The sequence below is a fragment of the Choloepus didactylus genome, chromosome 5 (genome assembly GCF_015220235.1).
Source record: "Choloepus didactylus isolate mChoDid1 chromosome 5, mChoDid1.pri, whole genome shotgun sequence".
NCBI classification, from domain to species: Eukaryota; Metazoa; Chordata; class Mammalia; order Pilosa; family Megalonychidae; genus Choloepus; species Choloepus didactylus.
Genome location: NC_051311.1, coordinates 69,183,739 through 69,208,018, shown reverse-complemented (window position 1 = coordinate 69,208,018; position 24,280 = coordinate 69,183,739). Strand labels below are relative to the sequence as shown.

The 24,280-nt window shown below is 37.0% G+C and overlaps 2 protein-coding genes across 2 annotated transcripts in view; one reads left to right on the top strand and one right to left on the bottom strand.

Moving 5' to 3' along the window:
• The window catches only part of WASL (WASP like actin nucleation promoting factor), a 77,987-nt gene extending 54,157 nt beyond the window's left edge, over window positions 1–23,830 (bottom strand). Inside the window, exon 1 of the mRNA XM_037836262.1 lies at window positions 23,024–23,830. Coding sequence (XP_037692190.1) covers window positions 23,024–23,134 — 111 coding nt within the window. The 5' untranslated portion in view covers window positions 23,135–23,830. The remainder of the gene's footprint in view (window positions 1–23,023) is intronic.
• Window positions 22,796–24,280, top strand: part of LOC119535335 (hyaluronidase-4-like) — a 103,920-nt gene continuing 102,435 nt past the window's right edge. The window contains exon 1 of the mRNA XM_037837756.1: window positions 22,796–23,949. The gene's annotated coding sequence lies outside the window, so the exon portion shown is untranslated. The remainder of the gene's footprint in view (window positions 23,950–24,280) is intronic.

Sequence of the window (24,280 nt, the reverse complement as noted above, 5' to 3'; positions counted from 1 at the left end):
AAGTATCATATTCTTGGTCAAGATTTTCCCAATTTCCTCAAGTAAACAAACACTCTCCCTCTCTATATTCTCATAACATTTCATTTATTCAAAGAAGCACTTTATTACTGAGTGGTTTCTCATAGCTTTCTTTGTGGGGTCTGCTTTACCAGTACACCACTATTTACTCTCTAAAGAGAAGGTTATGTATTCTACTACTATGAATCCTTGGCCCCTGGAACAGTGCTCATTCAACTGCTAATCTGAACTGAAATTTTATCTGGGGATCAAATATTACCCAAGCATTGTTATCTATGGCCTGGACTTCGATGTGGTGCTGGGTAGGCCAGGTTTCAGCATTACAGACAAGAAGTGCAGGACAGGCTGCACTGGGGCCAAACACACCATCAGCAAAGAGGAGGCCATGAGCTGTTTCTAGCAGAAGTATGATGGCATCATCCTTCCGGGTAAAAAAAATTCTTGTTTCTATCCAAAAGGCCAACAAAAAGTTTTCACTGAAATATTAAAAAAAAAAAAATCAGAGAATCATACTGATTATTGATACATTATCTTAAATGATTTTTTTCTGAAGGGTAGAGTTTGCTAATTTATGGTATTTAAATTATTTTCAGAAGAACAACAACAATTTTCTTACTGGCCCTTTAAACAAAAATGTCTATATGATATGATGAAAATCACAGTTAATGCATGGTCATTCCTAATATTTTAAATGTCACATATTACAAGGAATTTGCTTCCCTCATTACATCCACACATAGAAGGGGGAGCAGGAGTTTGGGGACAAAGAAAAAAAGCATATCAAAGTCAACATATAGTTTTACAAAGAAAAATGTACTACCCCCACTAATTTCAAAGCAGATCAAGGCCAGTTGTCTGATAAGCCCAGAAGTGGTACATAATTTACAATACATTTAGTTAACTAAATGTTTTTGTGGTTTTTAAGTCACTCTTAGAAAGAGATGATGCCCCCATCTTTTACTCAATGTTGTGGTACATATATTGTATATAAATGCAATTTACTAGTTAATCATTCAATAAATATTAACTAAGCCCACCTTTCTTTCTTACTATGCCATGGAAATGTAAGTATAAGGCATGCACTTTAACCTCAAGGTTCTGTTTTTCAAAAAGAGGAAGGGAATAATTTGAAAACTGTTAAGAAATGCAAAGATAACAATTAGAACACAGGTAATTTTACACAGAATTTATACCTCTGAAGTGTATTTCTATTTCAATTTACATCAAGGATATATTTCTAAAAAAGAAAACTATTTTCTTGAAATATCTATGTCTTTTTCCCCATTGGAATTCTAAATAATAATACTAATATCAACTGTCTTGAATTGTGGACTGGTGTCAGGCACAGTGCTAAGAACTGTACTTGCATTTTCTCTCTTAATATCAATCCTAAAAGGCACCAAGATCATACATGAGGAAATTAAAACTGATACATATTTATAACTTGTTCTTGGTCACAGAAGTATCAACTGACAGAACTCGGTTATGGGCTCAAATTTGCCTTACTACAGAACCCCTGTTGTTAATCAATCAGCATACTGTCTCAGTCCAGAAAATACCTAAATTAATTGTCCCACTGGTTTCTAAATAGGGAAGATTTCAATTCCTTCTCTAAACTAAAAATTTTAACTCAACATGAAGACTGCAAGAGTCTCGAATATTAATTCTGATCACAAGAAAGGAAGGTAAATAAGTATTTTTAAGGAACCGTAATTCATATACTATAAAACCCATATTAGCTACAGATCTGGAGGATGTTTTAAAGAGTCCAATGAATTCATCAGAACCCAATTAGTAAAACTTATAAAGATACTAAAAAGGCAATTTCAGAGCAATACCCCTCATGATTATGGATTCAAAAATCCAAAGTATTAGCAAGTCAAATTCAGAAAAAAAAAAAAAAAAAAAAAAGAATACTCATGACAAGTGGAGTTAAATCAAGGAATACAAGATTGGTTTAACATTCAAAAAATCAAGGCATTTCACATTAACAGAATAAAGAAAAAATCATGATTGTCTCAATGGATGGTGAAAATTTAACACCCATTCATGGTGAAAGCTCTTCCTAAAGTAGGAACAGAAGGGAACTTCCTCAATCTGATAAAGAAACATTTACGAAAAACCTACTTCACCCATTAATATCAAAAACAAGGGAAACTGGGGACTGAAAGCTTGACATGCTGAGCCCTCTGTCTTGGGGCTTGCCCCTATGAAGCTTGTTACTGCAAACGAGAGGCTAAACCTGCTTATAATTGTGCCTAAGAGTGCCCCCCTGAGTGCCTCTTTGTTGCTCAGATGTGGCCCTCTCTCTTTAACTAAGCCACCTTGGCAGGTGATCTCACTGCCCTCCCTGCTATGTGGGACCTGACTTCCAGGGATGTAAATTGCCCTGGCAATGCAGGATATGACTCCCAGGGATGAATCTGGACCCAGCACCGTGGGATTGAGAACATCTTCTTGACCAAAAGTGGGATGTGAAATGAAACAAAATAATGCTTCAGTGGCTGAGAGATTTCAAATGGAGTCAAGAGGTCACTCTGGTGGACATTCTTATGCACTATATAGACAACACTTTTTAGGTTTTATTGCATTGGAATAGTTAGAAGTAAATATCTGAAACTACCAGACTCCAACCCAGTAGCCTTGACTCTTGAAGATTACTGTATAACAATGTAGATTACAAGGGGTGACAGCGTGATCGTGAAAACCTTGTGGATTGCACTCGCTTTATCCAGTGTATGGATGGAAGAGTAGATAAATGGGGACAAAAACTAAATGAAAAATAGAGTGGGATGGGGGGGATGGTTTGGGTGTTCCTTTTTATTTTTATTTTTTATTCTTATTCTGATTCTTTCTGGTATAAGGGAAAATGTTGAAAAATAGATTGGGGTGATGAATGCACAACTATATGATGGTACTGTGAACAGCTGATTGTACACCATGGATGACTGTATGGTATGTGAATATATCTCAATAAAACTGAGTTTAAAATTAAAAAAAAAGTAAAAAACAAAACAAAGAAAAAAAAAGGTAAGATTTCCATTCTCATTCACCACTTCTATTTGGCATTGTAAAGTCCAAGCCAGGGCAATAAGGCAAGAACAATATATATACATAAAAGGCATAAAAATGGGAAAGGAAGGAGCAAAACTTTCATTATTCACAATGCATAAAAACACCACAAAATCAAAATAAAAGCTACAAGAGTTCATAAATGAATTTAGCAAGGCCAAAAATATAGGTCAATACAGGGTATATTTCTATATGTTAGCAGCTAATAATGAGAAAATAATGTTTAGAAATACCATTTGCAATAGCAGAAAATACATTAAATACTTAGAAATAAGTGAATAGTGATGTATGTTATGTTCATGGATTGGAAAATTCAATATTGTTAAAATGCCCACTCTCTCCAAATTGATCAATAGATTCAATACAATCCCGATAAAAATGCCAGCAGACTTTCCTGAAAGAAGTTGAAAGTTGATTTTTAAATTTAGGTGGAAATACAAAGGACCTAGAATAGACTAAACAATCTTGAAAAAAGAAAAAAAGTTGGAGTTACATGAGTTTAAGATTTATGGTAAAGCTACAATAATCAAATCAGAGTGATACTGGCATAGGGATAGAAACATATCTGAAGGGGACAGAAGTGTCCAGAAATACATCAAACATATATGGTCAACTATTTACGAAAAAATTGCCAAGTCCATTCAATGACAAAAGATAAGGTTTTTTAAAAAATGGTGCTGAATAAACTGAGTATCTGTATGGGAAAAATGAACCTCTTATGGAAAAAAATCATATGATTATCTCATATAACCCTTACTACATAACATATAAAAAAACTAAAGATGGATTATAGACCCAAACATAAAAGTTAGAACTACAAATGTTCTAGAAGAAACAAGAGTATCACTGTGACCGCAGGGATTGGCAAAGATACACAGAACACAAAAAGCACTTTGTATACAAGAAAAAATGTTAAATTAGATATTATCAAATCTAAAAATCCAGCCCATCAAATAGACATCTTTGAGAAAATCAGGCAAGCCACTAGCTAGGAGAAAATTTCAGAAGTACATATATCCAACAATGGCCTTGTATCTAGAATATACAAAACATTCCTACAAATCAATAATAAAAGGACAAACAACCCATTTAAAATATGAGCAAAAAACTTGAAAAGCCACATAAAATACAGACACAAATGGATAATAAATTCATGAAAGGGTGCTCAAAATCATTAGCTATGAGGGGAATGCAAATAAAAACCATACTGAGACATCATTTCCCATCCTCTAGAATAGCTAAAACAAGAAAGAGTGACCATACCAAACATTGGTGAGGATGTGGAATGCATAGAACTCTCATAAATTGCAAGAGGAAGAGCAAAATGATCAAGTCAATTGTAGAACTATTTGAAAGTTGCTTACAAAAATAAATATATACCTTCCCTATGATAAAATCCTCTCTGTATTTACCAAAGATAAATAAAAATATGTTACACATACAAAAAAGAAACTTGTACAAGAAAATTCATAGGAGCCTTATGCATAATTGCTAAAAACTGCAAACGACTCAAATAACAATCAACAGAGGAATGGATAAACAAATTGTGGTGTATTCATCAATGGAATATTATTGAAGAATAAAAAAGAACAAACATGCAGCAATAATGTAGATGAATTTCAAAAATATACTGAGAGAGAGAGGCTAAAACAGGCCGAAATCAAAAAGTGATTGCCAGGGTTAGGGGAGGAGGACAATCAGGAATCAGACTAAATTTGCTGGACAGGAATACACAAAAATATTAATAGGTGTTATTTCCGGGTGGTGGGGTTTACAGATGATTTTCACTTCTATATTATTACTTTGTGAGCTGTCTAAATCTCTGCTGTCCAATAGAAATATAATGCAAGCCACAAGCCAATTTCAATTTTTCTAGAATTCATATTAAATAAAGTTAAAAGAAACAGGTGAATTTGATGTTAATAAACTTTAAATTAATATATAAAAACAGTATCATTTCAACATGTAATCAATATTAAAAAATTATTACTGAAAATTTTTATGTTTTTTTTCATACTAAGTCTCAGAAATCTAGTGTGTATTTTTACACTTATTGTGCATCTCAATTCAAACTCATCAACATTTCTATTGCTCAGTAGCCACAAGTGGTTAGTGGCTACCAGCTACTGTACTGAACAGTACAGGTAAAAATCTTTAATAATAACCATTATATTATATTTGTAATGAGAAGGAAACGTTATTTTTAAAATAATAAGCTAATTGGCTGCTATCAGCTATTTTCAGTCTCATAGCTGTGTATTATATAATCATTTCAATTACTTCAAACTGTTTCCTAGCACTATGTAGAAGTCTCTTTGTTTTAGAAAGGAACAGGTTTCTTTGAGCTAAAGGAAGAGAGAGAAACAATATACCAGAATCAATTAAAATTGTAGCACAAAAATGAGTCTTCCAGGATGCATGTGGGTGTACACATGAAGACAATTCCCTGGTTTCCAGGTTTTCTAGTAAGAATTTCTGACAGTTCAATTCAACACAGATTTGAAGAGGGAGAGTATCAATACATTTTAGTGTAGACAGAAAACTGTACATTTGCTTATCCTTGTAAATATTTTGAGGGTAACTACTAGAAGACAAGAAAATGAAGAGTTCCTAAACCACTAAAAGAAAAAAATAACAAGGAAATAAACCTTGATTGATGTTAAAAAGAAATGAAAAAAGAACTAATGAGTGTAACAGATAGAAGACATGATCCAAAATATAACAACATTAAACTATCATTTCCACATAAATGTGAATGTGCCACTTATAAGGTTAAAAGCCTTAAGAGAGATAAAATCAGGAAAAAAGAACCGTGAAATGGACCATGAAGGTAGGGAAATAATATTTGTAAGGGTGATATTTTAAATTAGTGATTAAAGTATCTATTAGCTATTCAGTGAATGGTACTGGAATAATTTGCAGTCTTTGTGAAAACAAAAACAAAAATAAAGTTATATCTCTCAACCCACATTAGAGAAACAAATTCCAAATTGGTTAAAAAACATAACTGATATTAAGATAAAAAATCAGGAACAGCAGAAACAAAATCTAAACCACTCACCTATTTTGAACAAGCAACCTTCAAACATAAATACAGATCAACCAACAAGAACGATCACACATTTGAGGAAAATCAGGAACAAAAAAGAGAAGGACTACACAAATACACAAATATACAAGTACTTCCAAAAAAAAAAAAAAAAAAAAGAAAGAAAGAAGAAAAAAAACTTAAAAAATATCAATTAGTATATTGGAAATAAATAAAATATTAAGGCAAAAACAAGTAGGTTGCTATTAAAATAGAGCAATTATAGAAAGGACTTTATGGAACATTAAAAAATACCCCCCCATCAAAAATTACAGAGACTGCTTAACAGAGTCAAGGTAAAATTCACAATGTCTTGTCACCCAATCAAAAATGACCATGCATGGAAAGAGGCAAGAAAATGTGATCCATAGTGAACAAGAGAATCAATCAAGAGACACTAACCCAGAAATAACACAGATAGAGTTAGTAAACAAGGACATTAAAATAGTTATAATACCTGTATACCTCATGTTCAGGAACTAGAGTAAAAATCAAACATGTTCAGTAACCATATGGAATATATATTTTTTTAAATTCCTAAATTAAATTTCTAGATAAATTATATCACTGATAAAAAATACAGAGGATGGGATTAACAGCAGATTAGACAGTGTGGACAAAAGATCAGTGAACTTGAAGACATAATAACTACTAAGCAACAGAAACACAAAAAGAGATTGAAGAAAAAGAAATGAACTGTATAGCAGTGAGCTATGGGACAACTTCAAGCAATCTGATGTATGTGCAAATGAAGTCCTAGGGTGAGGGGATATTGCAAAAATAGTATCTAAAAATTGTGTTTAATATAAACTATAAACCCACAAATCCAACAAGTTCAACAAGCTCCAAACACAGAAACAGTAAGAAAACTACACCAAGGCATATCATACTCGGATTGCTCAAAGCCAGTGAAATGGAAGTAGCCCAAATGTCCATCAACAGACGAGCGGATAAACTGTGGTGTATATACAAATGATAGAATATTATGCAGCTGTAAGACGGAACGATGACATGGAACATATAATAATGTGGATGAACCTTGAGGACATTATGTTGAGTGAAGTTAGCCAGAAACAAAAGGACAAATACTGTACGGGGAGCAAACTTGGAGAGTTAAAACCTGATAACACAGGCTACCAGGAGATAGAAAGAGGGAAGAGATCAGGCATTTGATGCTGAAGGAATACAGAATGTTCAGGATTGATTGTACAGATCCAGAAATAGATAGCATAATACTGTGTGATGGAAGCACAATATTGTAAGTACACTGAACAAAGATGTCTGTGAGAAAAGCTGAAAGAGGTGGGATAAGGGAATGTATGACACCAGAGATAAGGATAGATGATGAAGAATGGGACTGTATAACTTGGCAAAAACTGGAGCGGCCAACGACTGTTATTAATTGTACAAATACAAAAATGTTCTCACATGTGGGAGAACAAATGAATGTCAACCATGCAAAGTGTTGAAAAATGGATGGTATTTGGGAAAAAAAACATAATCAAAGCAAACTGGAGTCTATGGTCAACAGCAACATTGTAATATGCTTCCATTAAATGTAACAAAAGCAATATACCAAAGTTAAATGTGTATGAGAGGGGGATATAAGGGAGGGATATGGGATTCTTAGTAGTGGTATTGTTTTCTGTCCTTACTAATGTATTGTATGACACTTTATTTTTCTTTTTTTTTATTATTCACCAAAAAAAAAAAAACACTTTCTCATAGTAATCAATATGTTTAAGTGAACATATCAATATGATCAAGTAATCAATATGTAAAAGTGCTGGAGAAAACATGGAGAGAGGGATGTACCTATTTACAGTTGATGAGGAGGCAAAATGGTGTAGCCTTTCTGGAGGTCACTGTTGTGGTTCCACAAGAAGTTAAGTATGTGGGGGCCACAAGGTCCTGCAACCTCATTATGGGGTATGTACTTGGAAGATCTGAGAGCAGAGACATGAATGGATATTTGCACATTTGTGTTTATGGAGGAGGTATTCATGATTTGCAATGGTGGGGATGGCCTAAGGGTACAGTGACTTGAGGAACAGAATGGTAAACTGTGGCGTATGCATGCAACAGAATACTGAGCAACTACGAGGAGTGAAGTTGTGAGACACACAAGGAGGTGAATGGATCCTTTAGACAGCATTCTAAGTCAAGTATGCCAGAAACAAAGGCAAACGCTACAAAGCCTCACCAATATTGACCTACTACAATGTGTAAACTCACAATTGAATCTTAGAGCACAGCCTAAAAGGGAAATGATTATTGTAATGGTCCCCAGATTGTAAACTCTTACAGCAGTCAAATCTATTCCTGAATTGCAATGGCCGTCTCCAAACTCTGAGATGTTGATCCCTTGGTGTATAACCTGATTGGTCTCTGGAACACTGGGTATCTGTGACATCTGAAACTCAGAGCTAGAACTTGGCAGATATGAATGTCAATATTAATGCATACAGCAACTGTTAAAAATAAAAAGCTGAAAAAGAGCCCAGACTTCAGTTAGAGATATGAAGGAAGCAGATCTGGTTAAAACTAGGGCAAATCGGGTCGAAGGGTAAAGGCTGAAACTGACTGTGTGTTAAAACTTCAACTTCCATATGAGACCAAGGGAAGAAATGTTTATTTGGTGTCGGATCTACATTTTCTAAACAATATAACTTTTACAGTCAGTTTGTTCCAACACCACAATTACATGGAACTTTGAATAGGAAGTAAGATATGGAAGGTCTGTATAGATTAGAGTGAAATAGCAACACATCTCAAAGTAATTTGGGCAGAGAATAAAAATATACATTCAGGGCCCACCCTGAGGAGCTGGAGGAGGATGCAGAGGTGTTGGACTTCCTCACCTGGATTGTTGCTGATGTTCTTACCAACACTGAGGACTGATGGCTTGACATGCTGAGCCCTCTGTCTTGGGGCTTGCCCCTATGAAGCTTGTTACTGCAAAGGAGAGGCTAAACCTGCCTACAATTGTGTCTAAGAGTCCCCCCGTGAGGGCCTCTTTGTTGCTCAGATGTGGCCCCCTCCCTCTAACTAAGCCACCTTGGCAGGTGAGCTCACTGCCCTCCCCGCTACGTGGGATCTGACTCCCAGGGATGTAAATCTCCCTGGCAATGCAGGAAGTGATTCCCAGGGATGAATCTGGACCCGGCACCATGGGATTGAGAACATCTTCTTGACCAAAAGGGGGATGCGAAATGAAACAAAATAATGCCTCAGTGGCTGAGAGATTTCAAATGAGTCGAGAGGTCACTCTGGTGGACATTCTTACGCACTATATAGATAACACTTTTTAGGTTTTATTGTATTGGAATAGTTAGAAGTAAATATCTGAAACTACCAGACTCCAACCCAGTAGCCTTGACTCTTGAAGATTACTGTATAACAATGTAGATTACAAGGGGTGACAGTGTGATCATGAAAACCTTGTGGATTGCACTCCTTTTATTCAGTGTATGGATGGAAGAGTAGATAAATGGGGACAAAAACTAAATGAAAAATAGAGTGGGATGGGGGGGATGATTTGGGTGTTCCTTTTTATTTTTATTTTTTATTCTTATTCTGATTCTTTCTGGTATAAGGGAAAATGTTGAAAAATAGATTGGGGTGATGAATGCACAACTATATGATGGTACTGTGAACAGCTGATTGCACACCATGGATGACTATAGGGTATGTGAATATATCTCAATAAAATTGAATTTAAAATGAAAAAAAAAAAAGGCACAAAGAAGCAGTGATAAAGAGAAAAATTTTTAATGTGGTCAAAGAAAAAGGATAAATTATGTACAGACAATTAAAGATAAGGATGGCAGGATGAATTTCTTGTCAGAAATAATGCAAGCCAGGAGACATGGGAGCAACATCTTTAAAGTACTGGGGGTTAAAAAACCCCTATTAATCTAGAATTCTATATCCAGTGAACATATCTTTCAAGAATGAAAACAAAATACAGACTTTTTCAGATATACAAAAATGAAAGAATTTATTAGCAGCAGAGTGCACTACAAAAGATGCTTGTTTTAAAAAAAAGTGCATCAGGCTGAAGGAAAATGATACCAGAGAGGCAGGTGGATCTAAATAAAGGAATGAAAGGTGCTAGATATGATAACCAAGCAGGTGAACACCTAAGTTGTTTTCTCTTATTTAAATCTCTTTAAAAGAAAACTGAATGTTTGAAACAAAAGTAACAATGTATCATGGAGTATATAATACATAGAGAAGTAAAATGTATGGCAACAGTATAAAGCACAATAGCAAGGAGGGAAGAAATGGAAGAATACTATGGTATAGTTCCTATACCATAGTGTAAAGTGATATAAATAACACTTAAAATAGACTCTAATGAATTAAAGATGTACACTAGTAAAGCAACTACAAAAAATAACAAATCCGAGTTCAAGCTGACAAGCAAAAAAAAGGAGATAAAACGGAAATTATACAGGAGATTAAAAACACTAAAGTAATCCAAAGAAAGGCAAAGGGAGAAGGGGGAAGGGGGCAGGGAGAGGGAGAGGGAGGAAGAGAAAGAAAAAGGATGAAAGAACATAAGGGACAAATAGAAAACAGCAAGACTGCAGATTTAAACTCAATCATATCAATAATCACATGAATTGTAAATGGCCCAAATATCCCAATTCAAGGGTAAAGATAATCATATTGGATTAGAGAAAGCAATATCTATGTGCTGCCTATGAAATCCACTTTAAATATAAAGACAAATAACAGATCCAAAGAAAGTACAAGAATGTAGAAAGATATACTATGATAACACCAATCAAAAGAAAGCTACAGTAGCTATATTAGTTTCAGATAGAATGGATTATAAAGCAGAAGTATATTGGGGATAAAGGGGATCATTTTATAATGATGAAAAGGTCAACTCATCAAGATGACGTTCTTTTAAGTGTTTATGCATCTAATAAGAGCTTCAAAACATATGAAGCAACCTACAAGGAGAAATACACAGTCATAATTATAGTCGAAGAATTCAACACCCCTCTCTCAATAACTGATAGAGCAAGTAGAAAATCAGTAAGGATAAAGAAGACAACACTATCTACCAACTTAACTTAACTGACATTTGTGAGACACTCTAGCCAACAAGAGTAGAATAATATTATTTTCAAGTATGCAAAGAAAACCAATTTAGACAATATTCTGTGCTATAAATCACAGCTCAATGAATACAAAAGAATTCAAGTTACACAGTATGTTATCCAACAATGGAATTAAATTATAAATGAGTAACACAAAGATAACTGAAAAACCCCTAAATATTTGGAAACTAAATTGCATACTTCTAGAAAAAACCCATGGGTCAAAGAAATGAAGAGGGCAATTAGAAAGTGTTTTAAAATGGAAATTCAACACATTCAAATATGTGGGATACTGCTAAAGCAAAACTTAGGAGGAAATGTATAGACTGTATTAGAAAAATGGTCAAATTAGTTATCTCAGTAGCTTCCACCTTAAGAAAAACTGAAAAAATAAAGCAAACTAAACTCAAAGCAAGCAGAAGGAAATAAAGAGCAGGGCATAGCAATAAAATAGAAAACAGAAAAACAATAGGAAAAAAAATGAATCCAAAAGCTTGGTTCTTTTAGATCAATAAAATTGAGCAACCTGTAGCCAGGCTGATCAGGGAAAAAAGTACAAGACCGAGATTTACTTAAAAATAATACAAGGAAGGGGAAAGTGGCTAGAGATATTGAGCATGAGTTGACATCTACTGAAGATGAGAGATGGGTACATGTAGTTCATTACAATATTCTATTTTATATGTTTGAAAGTTTCCATAAATTGTGTTTTTAAAAAAAGCATGAGGTAGTTCTATATGTACCTCATAAACTGCCAATATATGTCCAGAACATGATATTTACAGCTAAAATGGATATATATATATATATACACATACACACATGCATATAAAAAGGGTGGGAAAGAGTCACATCAAACAACTAAGAAGAGTTTTCTATGGAATACAATTGTATTGGTTGATGAGAAGCACTTTCACTTTTTACTCAGTATTGGTGCAGTATGTGTATGCATGTATTTTAAATGAGTATAACTGGGTATTACTTTCGTACTTAAATTTTTTATCAAAAAAAGAAATGATTAGTAAATATGTTAAGTTAAAAAACTGTAGAAGGAAAGAAGACAAAACAATAAAAAAATATGTTTTCTAATGGGACACCTCAAGATGTCAATTCTTCCTAAATCAATCAGCAAATCCAATGCTATTTCAAACCAAAGCAAATATTTTTGGCAAGGGTGGGGAGAGATGGAGGATAAAATCTTTAAAAAGGTAAAGCATATAAAAATAGCTAGAAAATACTGAAAAAAGAAGAATGAGGTACTTACCATCATCACATTGTAACATTTTTAGAAAGCCACAATAATTAAAATTCTGTGTACCAGCAAAGAAACAGACAAATGTAGAACAGAATGTAGAAACAGATCTGAATACACCCTGTAATTTAGTATATTATAAAGGTTAAAGCTGGATTTCTACTGTGCTTGTTTTCCAAAGTCAATTCCAGATAGAACAAAGATGTATATGTTCAAATTAAAACCAGAAAGGTACTAGGAAAATATGAGCTAGGAAAGTGTTAAATAAAAACTTGATGTAATAGGAAGATAATTACACTTAACTACACAAAAATTTAAAACCTTTGCAATGACTAAAAAAACCATTAAAAAAGTCAAAAGATAATTTAAAAACTGCCCCCCTAAATTGCAACACATATCCCTAATATACAAACAGTTCTTCCAAGTCAATAACAAAAGCACAAACAACCCATTAGAAAAATGGTTTAAAGACATGATTAGGCCATTCACAGAACAGTAAGTGGCCAACAGATGTGAAAAGATGTACAACCTCACTAAAAACTACAAATAAGATTTTTTTTTCCACTTGTGAGACTTTCAAGAACAAAATATTTTTTTAAAATATTTTTTAATGCTGATATGAATAAATAAAGAGTTTTGGTAATGTCTGTTTTGGAGGACAATTCAGCAGTATCTATTAACATTTTTAATGCTCCTGCTTTCTGATTTCATTCTTAAGGATTTATAATATAGAATTGTGAAGGACTTATAGAAATACTCATTTGAATGTTCAGTATAGCATTGTTCCTAAAGGCAAAAATTTGGGAAGTCAAACTATCCATCAGTATAGGTTAATAGATTAAAAGAAGCCAACATGTGGACAGAGATTGGGTAATCGACGATGCAAGAGTGTGGAGTGTTCAACGAGGCTTGCTGTAAAGGTTCATAGACTGTAACCTCTTAGAGCAGCCACATCTATTCCTGAGTTTTGACTGTTACTTAAGAGATGTTTATTTGGTACATTTATATTCTCTGTAGCATGCTTTCTAATATAACCCATATGGCCAGTTTATTTAAACAACATGATTGCATGGAACCCAGAATGGGGAATGGAATCTTGTTACTTTGCACAGGTTAATACGACACCCCAATGCACCCCAGAGTATACTTCGGGCAGAAAAGAAAAAAGCATTTTCAAAAGAAACAGACAAAATATAGGGTGTAGTAATATAAAGGATGCAGTAGATACAAATATATGGAAATATACGAAAGATATACAAATATAAGTGGAAAAAGTTAAATTGCAGAACAGTATGTATGAAACCACTTTTCTGGCAAATTGAAGTGCCCATATCTCTCCCCCTTCAACTCCTCACCAAAAGCCATCCTTCTCAAATGCTTATCAAGTCAGACATGGGCTAGGCTGACCCACTTTGTAATTTTGACCTGTGCTGACACCTTCACAGGTGTCTAATCCAAAAGCTCTAGTCATACAATCCTGACTGTTCAGCCATTTCCACTAGGAGGTTCTGCTGTAATCTGGAATTCACACAGACAACCAAATACTGCCAGTTTTTGCCTCACAATGTTTCCAGCATCTAGCCTTGGAATGGCATCTAGATTTCATTTACTATGAACGTGGACTTATTAGCAGTGCAAGCATGAAAGGATATGCTGAAGTTTCTGGAATCAATCCGGACTCAGTAGGAACAGAGGCTGTGAGTGACTGGCAGTATCTGCCATTGAGCACAAAGACCAAAGATTTATTATCCCTCATTATCCTTTTTATTTTGATTTTATTCAATATCTCCAAACACTACCTGAATATTTTCTACTCCAAACTTTTGCTCACACAGAGGTGCTTTCTTGCTCCTGACATAAATTCTATAAGCCATTTAAGGTCCTCCTGCTCACGCCTCACAAGAATGGATCAAATCCCACAATGATAACTATCTTTCCTCTTATTCAAGTCTGTATTATATGCTGCCTTATACTGCAATATCTTCTCATGCATTCTTTCTGTCTTCCCCAGCTATTCAGTAAACAACTGAAGGGTAAGGAATGGATCTTCCTTATCACTTCCTTGTATTCTGAGATATTGGTATGATGGTATGTATTCATTAAACCCTCAAATATTTGATCATGATATTTCACTGATAAAAACTGAGGAAATCATTTAGATTTCTGACTGGCTTATGCAATGCATAGAAATCACTCAGTTCCTTTACTAATACGATAATTTCTTAGGTACTTTTTCCCTCTGATATTTTTATGGCAGGAAGGAAATCGTGCATTCTAAAGTTTTTTATTCTGGAACCACAGGTATGGTAAATAAATAACTTCACCTCTAAATAGTTTCAGTTTCTCCAAATCTAAGAGAGAAATTTAACTTTAAAATGAAACTTGAAAAATATTTCAATGTCCCCAACTTACTCTGGGTTTGGCTCATAAGTTTGACCTCTTCATGTCATTTTTAGCAGCATTTTATACTCTGGGGTATCTTTCTTATACCTCTTTTTTTTTCCAACTATCAGGTCTTTAATGAGTACTCTTTCAAAAGAAACCGACTTCTACAGTAAACTTTCAGGTCAAGTTAAAAATAAATTTTTAAAAAGTCACTATAAAGGGCCGCGTAAAGGGAGAATGGGGAGTTATTGCTTAATGGGTAGAGTGTTTTCTGTTCTGGATGATTAAAAAAGTTTTGGTAATGGATTGTGATGATGCTAGCACAACACTGTAAATGTAATTAATGTTGATGAATTGCACACTTATGCACACTTATAAATGATTAAAATAGCAATTTTTATGTTTTACATACCTTACCACAATTTAAAAAAAAATGTCGATCCAAGATGGCAGATTAGGAGAGACAGAGCAAAATACTTCTCCATGGAAAACACTAGATAAAAGACAGAAAGTGCTCTAGAATAGCAGTTCTAGGGTTCTACCGGCTGGACAAGGTCCACTACATCCACAATGACTGTGCATTTGGTGAAACTGAGAGTCTGCATTTGGAATCAAATGAGTGTTCGAGGCTGCTAGGGAAATGGCAGCCGTGCAACAGTGGGGAGAAACCTCGGGTCAGCGTCTGGAGGCAGGTTAGTTTAAAAACCCAGAAAGGGGCTGCAGATCCGGCAGCAAGAGTCATGCAGTTGAGCGCTGTGGGGAGTACTTTCCATGCCCTGGGCACCCACCTCAGTATCTGGCATAGATGATAGTCTTTTGCACACCTGCAGCTAACTGTCCCGGAGCCAAGAACAGGCTGCTGCAGCAAGAAGAGGACCGCGGAAGTGGGACGTTACCACGTCCCAAACAGCCAGCTTTTCAGAGGGCTGGAAAATGCCCTTTTGCAGTGCTGCAGCAGAGAGCTTTCCTTGAGGATTCCATTCACCTGTGATGTTGCACAGTCTTCCTCCATGGAGGGCCACGGAGTGCACAGCTTAGAGGTGGGGTCCCACACGGAAGTGCCAAGAGCTCTATATCAATCCCAGGGACTTGTGGGCCTGTGGCAGTGAGAGTGAGGGGAATCTGAGCTGAAGGGATGGACTCATGCAGCAGTTTTAAGACTCTGGGAATGGCTGGGAGTTCTGCAGAGGGCACACTATCTCCACCCTCAGGGCTGGTGGTCCCAACTGCACACGGAAAATTGGTACACTGATTGGACCTCCACAAAGTTTGGACACCCACTCGCTGCACAGATGAAGTTGGGGAGAACTGGCTTGAGGGTAATAGGTAGCTCGAGGGTGCCATCTGCGGTAGATCAGAGAACATGCATTCCACCAAGGTGTAGCTCTGTCAAATTATAGATAATTGTTCAAATAAGTCTGCATATCCTAAAAGAACCCTATCAAGATAATCAAATGCCAAGAGGCCAAAAGCAACAGAAAATTTTAAAGCATGTGAAGAAACCAGAAGATACGGATAACCCAAATGCCCAAATCAAAAAACCAGAGGAGACACATAAGTTGGAACAATTAATCAAAGAAGTAATCACAAACAACAAGATCATGGCTCAAGATATAAAGGACATCAAGAAGACCCTAGAAGAGAATAAAGAAGAATTTACAAGAGTAAATAAAAAAAGATGAGCTTAAGGAAATTAAAAAAAAACTACTGATCAAATTAAAAAGATCCTAGAAACACATAGCAGCAGATTATATGAACTCAAAGAATGAGTAAGCGAACTTGAAGAAAATGTTCTAGACAGTAAAAGTACAAAATAATGAATGGAGAACAAAATCAGAAAATTTGAAATGGATCTCAGGGATATGATGGACAACATGAAACACACAAATATAAGAATCTTCGGTGTTCCAGAAGGGAAAGAGAGAGGTAAAGGTCTAGGAAGAGTATTCAGACATTGTCGGGGAAAACTTCCCAACCCTTCTAAATGACATAAACTCACAAATCATAGACGCCCAATGAACTCCAAACGGAACAAATCCAAAAAACCCACTCCAAGACATATTCTGATCAGATTGGCAAATGCTGAAGACAAAGAGCAAGTTCTAAAGAAGCAAGAGAGAAACAATTCACCACATACAAGGCAAACAACATAAGACTAAATAGTGGCCACCAGGGAGGCGAGAAAGCAGTAGCATAAAATACTTAATATTCTGAAAGAGAAAAATTGCCAACCAAGAATTCTTTATCCAGTAAAGCTCTCCTTCAAATTTGAGGGAGAGCTTAAGTCTTCACAGACAAACAAATGCTGAGAGAATTTGCTAAAACGAAACCTGCCCTGCAAGAGTTACTAAAGGGAGACTTACTGGCAGAGAAAAAAAGAAAGGAGAGAGGTATGGAGAAGGGCTCAGAACTAAAGAGTTTTAGTTCTTTAAACTAAAGAGTTTTAGTTTAGTTTTAGTGTTCCAAACTAAGGTGTTCTGGTTTGCTAATGATGCAGTTATGCTAAATACCAGAAATGGATTGGCTTTTATAAAGGGGGTTTATTTGGCCACAGAGTGTCCAAGGTAAGGTACTGTCAATGGAGAAAGGCTGTTAGTATCCGGAACACCTCTGTTAGCTGGAAAGGCACATGGCTAGTGTCTCCTTGCTCCCAGGGCGCATTTCAAAATGGTGTTCTCTGAAATGTCAGCATCAGCTTCCAATGGTCATCTTCAAAATGTCTGTGTAAGCTGCAGCTCATCCTTCTGTCTGTGAACACTTTTGTAGGACTCCAGTGATTCAATTAAGACCCACCCTGAATGGTGGCGTAATACCTCCATGGAAAATTACCCAATCAAAAGGTCTTGCTCACAGTTGATTGAGTCACATCTCCACAGAAACACTCAATCAAAGGATTCCAACCTAATCAACACTAATACATCTGCCCCCACAAGACTGGATCAAAGACCACAGTGTTATGGGGGTCATAATACATCCAAACCAGCACATAATGGTACGTTAAAGGAAATAAAGAGGGAGAGGGAAAAAATATATCTGACAAATAAAAACAAAAGGATATGATGGCTGACTCAAGAAATGCCTACACAGTAATAACAGTGAATGTGAATGGATTAAACTCCTTAATTAAAAGAGGTAGATGAGCAGAATGGATTAAAAAATATGAACCATCAATATGTTGTTTACAAGACACTCATCTCAGACCCAGAGACACAAAGAAATTCAAACTGAAAGGATGGAAAAAAATATTCCATGCAAGCTACAGCCAAAAGAAAGCAGGAGTAACACATTAATCTCAGATAAATGCAAGGATGTTATAAGAGACAAAGGAGGACACTATATATCAATGAAAGGGACAATTTAGCAAGAAGAAATAGCAATCATAAATGTCTATGCACCCAATCAAGCTACAACAAAGTACATGAGACAAACACTGGCAAAATTGAAGGAAGCAATGGATATTTCCACAATAATTGTGGGAGACGTCAATACATCACTCTCTTCTGTAGATAAATCAACCAGAGGATCAATAAGGAAATTGAAAACCCAGACAATCTGATAAATGGATTTGACTTAACAGAAATATATATAGAACATTACATCCAAAATCACCAGGATATCCATTCTTCTCTAGTGCTCATGGAACTTTCTCCAGAATATATCATATGCTAGGCCATAAAAAAAGCCTCAATAAATTAAAAAAGATTGTAATTATTCAAAGCACATTCTCTGGAAACAATGGAATACAGTTAGAAGTCATAACCATCCAAGATTTAGAACATTCATACACATCTGCGGGTTAAACAACACATTCCTAAAGAATCAGAGGATTAAAGAAGAAATAGCAAGAGAAATTGCTAAATATCTTGAGATGAATGAAAATAAGAGCACAATACATCAAAACCTACGGGATGCAGCAAAGGCAGTATTGAGGGGGAAATTTATAGCTCTAAACACACACATTAGAAAGGAAGAAAGAACTAAAATCAAAGAACTAATGGAACTGAAGAAGCTAGAAAATGAAGCGCCAACTAATCCTAAACAAAGAAGAAGAAAAATAACAGGGATTAAAGCAGAAATAAATGACACAGAGAACAAAGAACAGAGGGAATAAATAAAAGAAAAAGTTGGTTCTTTGAGAAGATCAACAAAAATTAACTCAAAATGGATTAAAGACCTCAATACAGGAGACAGTACCATAAAACTCGTAGAAGATAATGTAGGGAAACAACTTCAAGACCTTGTATTAGGAGGTCACTTCTTAGACCTTACTCCCAAAGCACAAGCAACAAAAGAAAAAATAGATAAATGGGAACTCCTCAAACTTAAAAGCCTCTGCACCTCAAAGGAATTTGTCAAAAAGATGAAGCAGCAGCCAACTCATTGGGAAAAAATATTTGGAAACCATGGATCTGACAAAAGACTGATATCTTGCATATATAAAGAAATTCTACAACGCAACGATGATAGTACAGACTGCCCAATTATAAAATGGGCAAAAGACATGAAAAGACAGTTCTCTGAAGAGGAAATGCAAATGGCCAAGAAACACACACAAAAATGTTCATCTTCACTAGCTATTAGGGAGATGCAAATTAAGACCACAATGAGATATCATCTCTCACCAATTAGACTGGCTGCCATTAAACAAACAGGAAACTACAAATGCTGGAGAGGATGTGGAGAAACTGGGACTCTTATTCATTGTTGATGGGACTGTATAATGGTACAGCCACTCTGGAAGACAAGCTGGTGGTTCCTTAGAAAACTAGATATAGAGTTACCCTTCGATCCAGCAATTGCACTTCTCGGTATATACCCGGAAGATCTGAAAGCAGTGACATGAACAGGTATCTGCACACTGATGTTCATAGCAGCATTACTCACAGTTGTCAAGAGATGGAAACAATCCAAATGTCCTTCAACAGATGAGTGGATAACAAAATGTGGTATATACACACAATGGAATACTATGCCGCAGCAAGAAGGAACAAGGTCACGAAACATATAACAACATGGATGAACCTTGAAGATATAATGCTGAGTGAAAATAAGCCATGCACAAAAAGAGAGATATTGTACATAACCACTAATGTGAACTCTGTGAAAAATGTAAAATAAATGTTTTAAATTGTAGAATGTAGGGGACCTAGTGACAGACAGCAAATAGTGTAGGGGGAACAATAATCTAACAAGAACAGATAAATTAAGGAGGGTAAACTTAGTGTTATGGGAATGTGCAGGAACCACGACGGTTTGTTAATCTTTGGGAGGTATGGTAGGAACAAGTTCGCAGAAATGTAGTTATTTTAGGTTATTTGTATTTCTTATTCCTTTGTTTGGTTATAGTTTGTTTATTTTCTTGGGCTAGGGCGGGAACTCACTGGAAGCAATGTAGTTATTTTAGGTTATTTGTTTTTCTTATTCCTTTGTTTGGTTATGGTTTGTTAATTTTCTCGAGGTATGGTAGGAACATGTTGGAAGCAATGTGGTTATTTTAGGTTATTTGCTTTTTCTTATTCCTTTGTTTTGGTTTTGTTTGAAATGTTTTTTTATTGTTTGTTTTTAAATATTTTGATGAAGTTAAAAAAAATAATGAATGAACATTTAAAAAGTAAATAAGTACATGAACAATGTGGGGGGGAGGGGAATGGAATGTTTTGGATGTTTTTTATTTTAATTTTTATTTTATTTTTTGGAGTAATGAAAATGTTCAAAGACTGTGGTGATGAATGCACAACTATATGATGATACTATGAACAACTGTACAATTTGGAGGATTGTACTTTATGTGGATATATCTCAATAAAATTGCATTAAAAAACAAAGTGGGGAGCAGAAAAAAAATCTTAATGCTTGATTTATTGAGACAATATATTTCAGTATTGTTTTAAACTAACAATTGCTGCATAAAGCGCAAAGAAAAAAGGATTATCCCCAAAAATTAAAATATTCTTACTCCACTCTCTATTAACTGGGGACTTCAAATATTAAAGATAATCTTTGCAACAATTTCATCCTACAAAAGCAGGAAACTGTAACAGTGTGGTTTTAAATGAGAAAAAATTCAAAAGTTAAAGTGCCTTCATTAATAATAGATGACATAAAGAAACTGAGCATTTGGCAATCTTAATTCAGTAGCTTATTAGCCAGTCCACTTAAACTAACCAGTGAGCAATGCTTTCTTTATCACAGCATTCTTCCATGTGTCATTTTTTGAAACTAGTGAACACTACTAGAAAGCTCAGAACAATTAGTCAGTGCACTTCTGTAAAAATGTAATGGCCTTCCTGCCTAAAGTTAGTATGTCTGGTATGTAAAACATAATACGGCTACTTCCTTTTTGATACACATTACATAGCAAATGTAATAAGCCAGCAAAATTCAAATTATTTTTATTCATTTGCAGAGAATGTAAACATTCAAAGTGCTAGAAATTTTCCTAACTTGAAAATATGCATAAATTAGCTGCTGAGAACCTTACATTTTAATCACATTGTTGATGGAAAAAAATGAAGTGATTATTCCTTTAATACCACTTTTAGAAAAAAATCAGTTAACAACTAAGAACATACCTTCTAAAACAACATGATAGTGGAAAATACAACAGACGAGGCATTACGAGTCCTGGTTTTCTAGTTCAGGTTACATTACTAAATGGCTGTGTGACTTCGGGCACACTGGATCAGTTTTCTCATTTGTTTAAAAAGTGAATGTGAAGGGGAGGACTTGATTATCTTCAAAGTTGTTTCCCAAAATTCCGATTTTATGTCTACCTCTTGTTTCATACTTCTGATAAGTAAACCTAAATTATGTTCTTAAAGATTAATTTATGAAACATTGAAAAACATCTGAAATTGAATGTAATGATTCAATCTCCAACTGGATGGCACAGGATACAAAGGGTTGCCTCCTGTGAAGTTAACAATTAATCCATTAACTTTCAGAAATTGTCTAATCTTCTTAAACAAATAGGTGTAGTCTGGTTTGACATATTTAACTTTACTAAAGAAGGTTATAAAACGGTACATCCCTGTTGAAATTGCCTTAGGTAATTCCCTGGGTCCCAGTGGCACATAATCTGCTGGTGCTCATAAGCAAGGAAGAGGGATTCAGACAGCGTTTCAACAAGCTCAACCACAGGTCAAGCAAGCCACCGCAGTAAGATGCAGCCTGACAAGGCCTACACCACGGAGCAGAACCTTCCCACCTCCAAAATTGCCAGCAGCCAATGTAATGAATGCTTCCGTCAACAACACACATTCCCCATCCCACAACAGAACTGCTTGCTCCCAACCAACCATCTGGGGTTGAAATCCTCCACACACCCGGAATCTAAGAATTATTCTCAGGCCCAAAGGCCAACTACTACCGAGATTGCTATTTCCCTGAGAATGGTTGCGGAAGAGAAGCACCCCCTCCCACTAATGCAAATTTTAAAAATAGAAAAAAAAAAAAAAAAAAAAAAATCAGCGAGGAACAGAGTAGAAAGCGGGCCTGGGTGAAATTGCTGGGGAAATAAACTCTGTTTCTCCGCAAGTGGAAGCAGTAACATTTCCTGACCTCGTTTTCTGAACCGAAGAAGGCCCAGGAACCTACGTTAGACTTCATTCCCTCCTAAGACCCTACAGAGGGGTTAAAAACCACCTTCAGGTCCGCTTCATTCATATTTGGGCTTTATTTCCCGACCTAGCCACTCTTCAGACCACTGGCATTGTGAAAAAGGCCCTCAGATCGAGGAGGTGAAGCCAGAGAAGGAGCCGGTTTCTGGGGTCATGAGGCTCAAGCAACAAAATTCCCTTGTGGCCGGAGAGCAGTTTGAACCAGCAGCAAGGGCGCGGATGGGGGGCCGTCCCGGTAAGGCTCCAGGGCAGGCCTGCGGAGGTGACACTCCCCTGCGCCCTGGCAGCTTAGAGAAGCGGCGTCCTGCCTCCCCGGCGTCCACAGCCCACGCCAGGGAGGGAGGCCAGGCCGGCAGCTGGATCCTCCCCGCGCCTCTCCCGCCTCCTTCCCCGCTCCCATTTCCCCCTTCCTGGCCCTCAAGACCGGGCCCGGGAGATAACAACGGGGTTAGCGACGCAGGTCTCGGCCACTGACCACACATTTCTTGCCGAGGAAGGTGAAGAGGGACTCGTTCTCTTGCGGGGTGAGCAGCAAGGACCCCACGTTGGTGACCCTCCGCGGCGGTTGCTGTTGGCCGGAGCTCATGGTTTCGCCGGCGGAGCTGGTAAACCAGGGCCGTCTTCTCCAGCAAGTGGGCGAGCGCTCGTTCCCCCTCTCGGTGACAGAGGCGGGAGGAGGGGAATCAGAGGCGCAGCATCTCGCAGATTCTCCGGAGCGGGAAGGAGGAGGAGGCCAAGGAAAGAAGGATGAGACGGCGGGCCGCCTTTAAGCCGCGCTGAGAAAGGGAAGCTCCGAGATCCTGTCCGGCTAGGCTCGGGCCGGAGGCGCCTTGTGTTCTCAGTCCTGCTCCTGCGCTAAACTCTCAACTCCTCCTCCAACGCTCCCTCGGCTGCGGCGGCGGCGGCGGCGGCGGCGGCGGCGGCGGTAGCCGCACAATCCAACATGGCAGCGGGTACGGGCGAGACCACAGGACCCAAGAGACGGGGGTGAGCCGGAAACGCGGGAGGAACCCCTTAGCCGTGGCGGACCTCGCCGCGCCGGTCCGAAGCCCCGCCTCCTTCCGGCCGAGGCACAGGCTTCGCGGTCTGGCGAGGGGCTGAGGGTCTGGCGTAGGTTCCGGTTCAGATTTGTGGGCTGCGAGGCCTAGTGGCTGCTTAAAAATAGAAGATAGACGCTAGCCTCGGCGGCCGAGTCGCCCGGTCTCCTTTATGCGGGCGCACACCTTTACGTGAACGTCCGTGAGGACCGAGGTCACACGCTTCTGAATGGCTCTTTTTTCTGAAGCCTGGAAGCAGAACGCTCACATCGCTTGTCAAAAAGATCTGAAATCCGGAGACGGAAAGTTGGGGAGAAGAGACACGCTCCCCTCTGGTCCTCGCCGGTTTGGGTCACAGCCTCAGGTGCTTGGGGTTTCAAAACCTTTGTCCCAACTTCGACAGTGGGAGTGGAGGAACAAACAGGCCTCTCCTAGGATTGTGAAAGAGAGATCCGGTGATGGCTGTTAAAAAAACCAAACGCACTTAGGAAAGATTTCTACCCGTGGCTTGGCGTTTCATGTGGGTTAAATATATAAATAACACTTAAATTCAGGTTTTTTTTTTTTAAGGGCCTTGAACACTGAACACTTTTTCCCTGTCATGTAAATTGGAAAATACACCTTTTGTTTAAGCTCAATATAATTTTTTTCTCTCAAACGCCAAAGACCTGTTTTCTTTTGATTCAAAATAAATG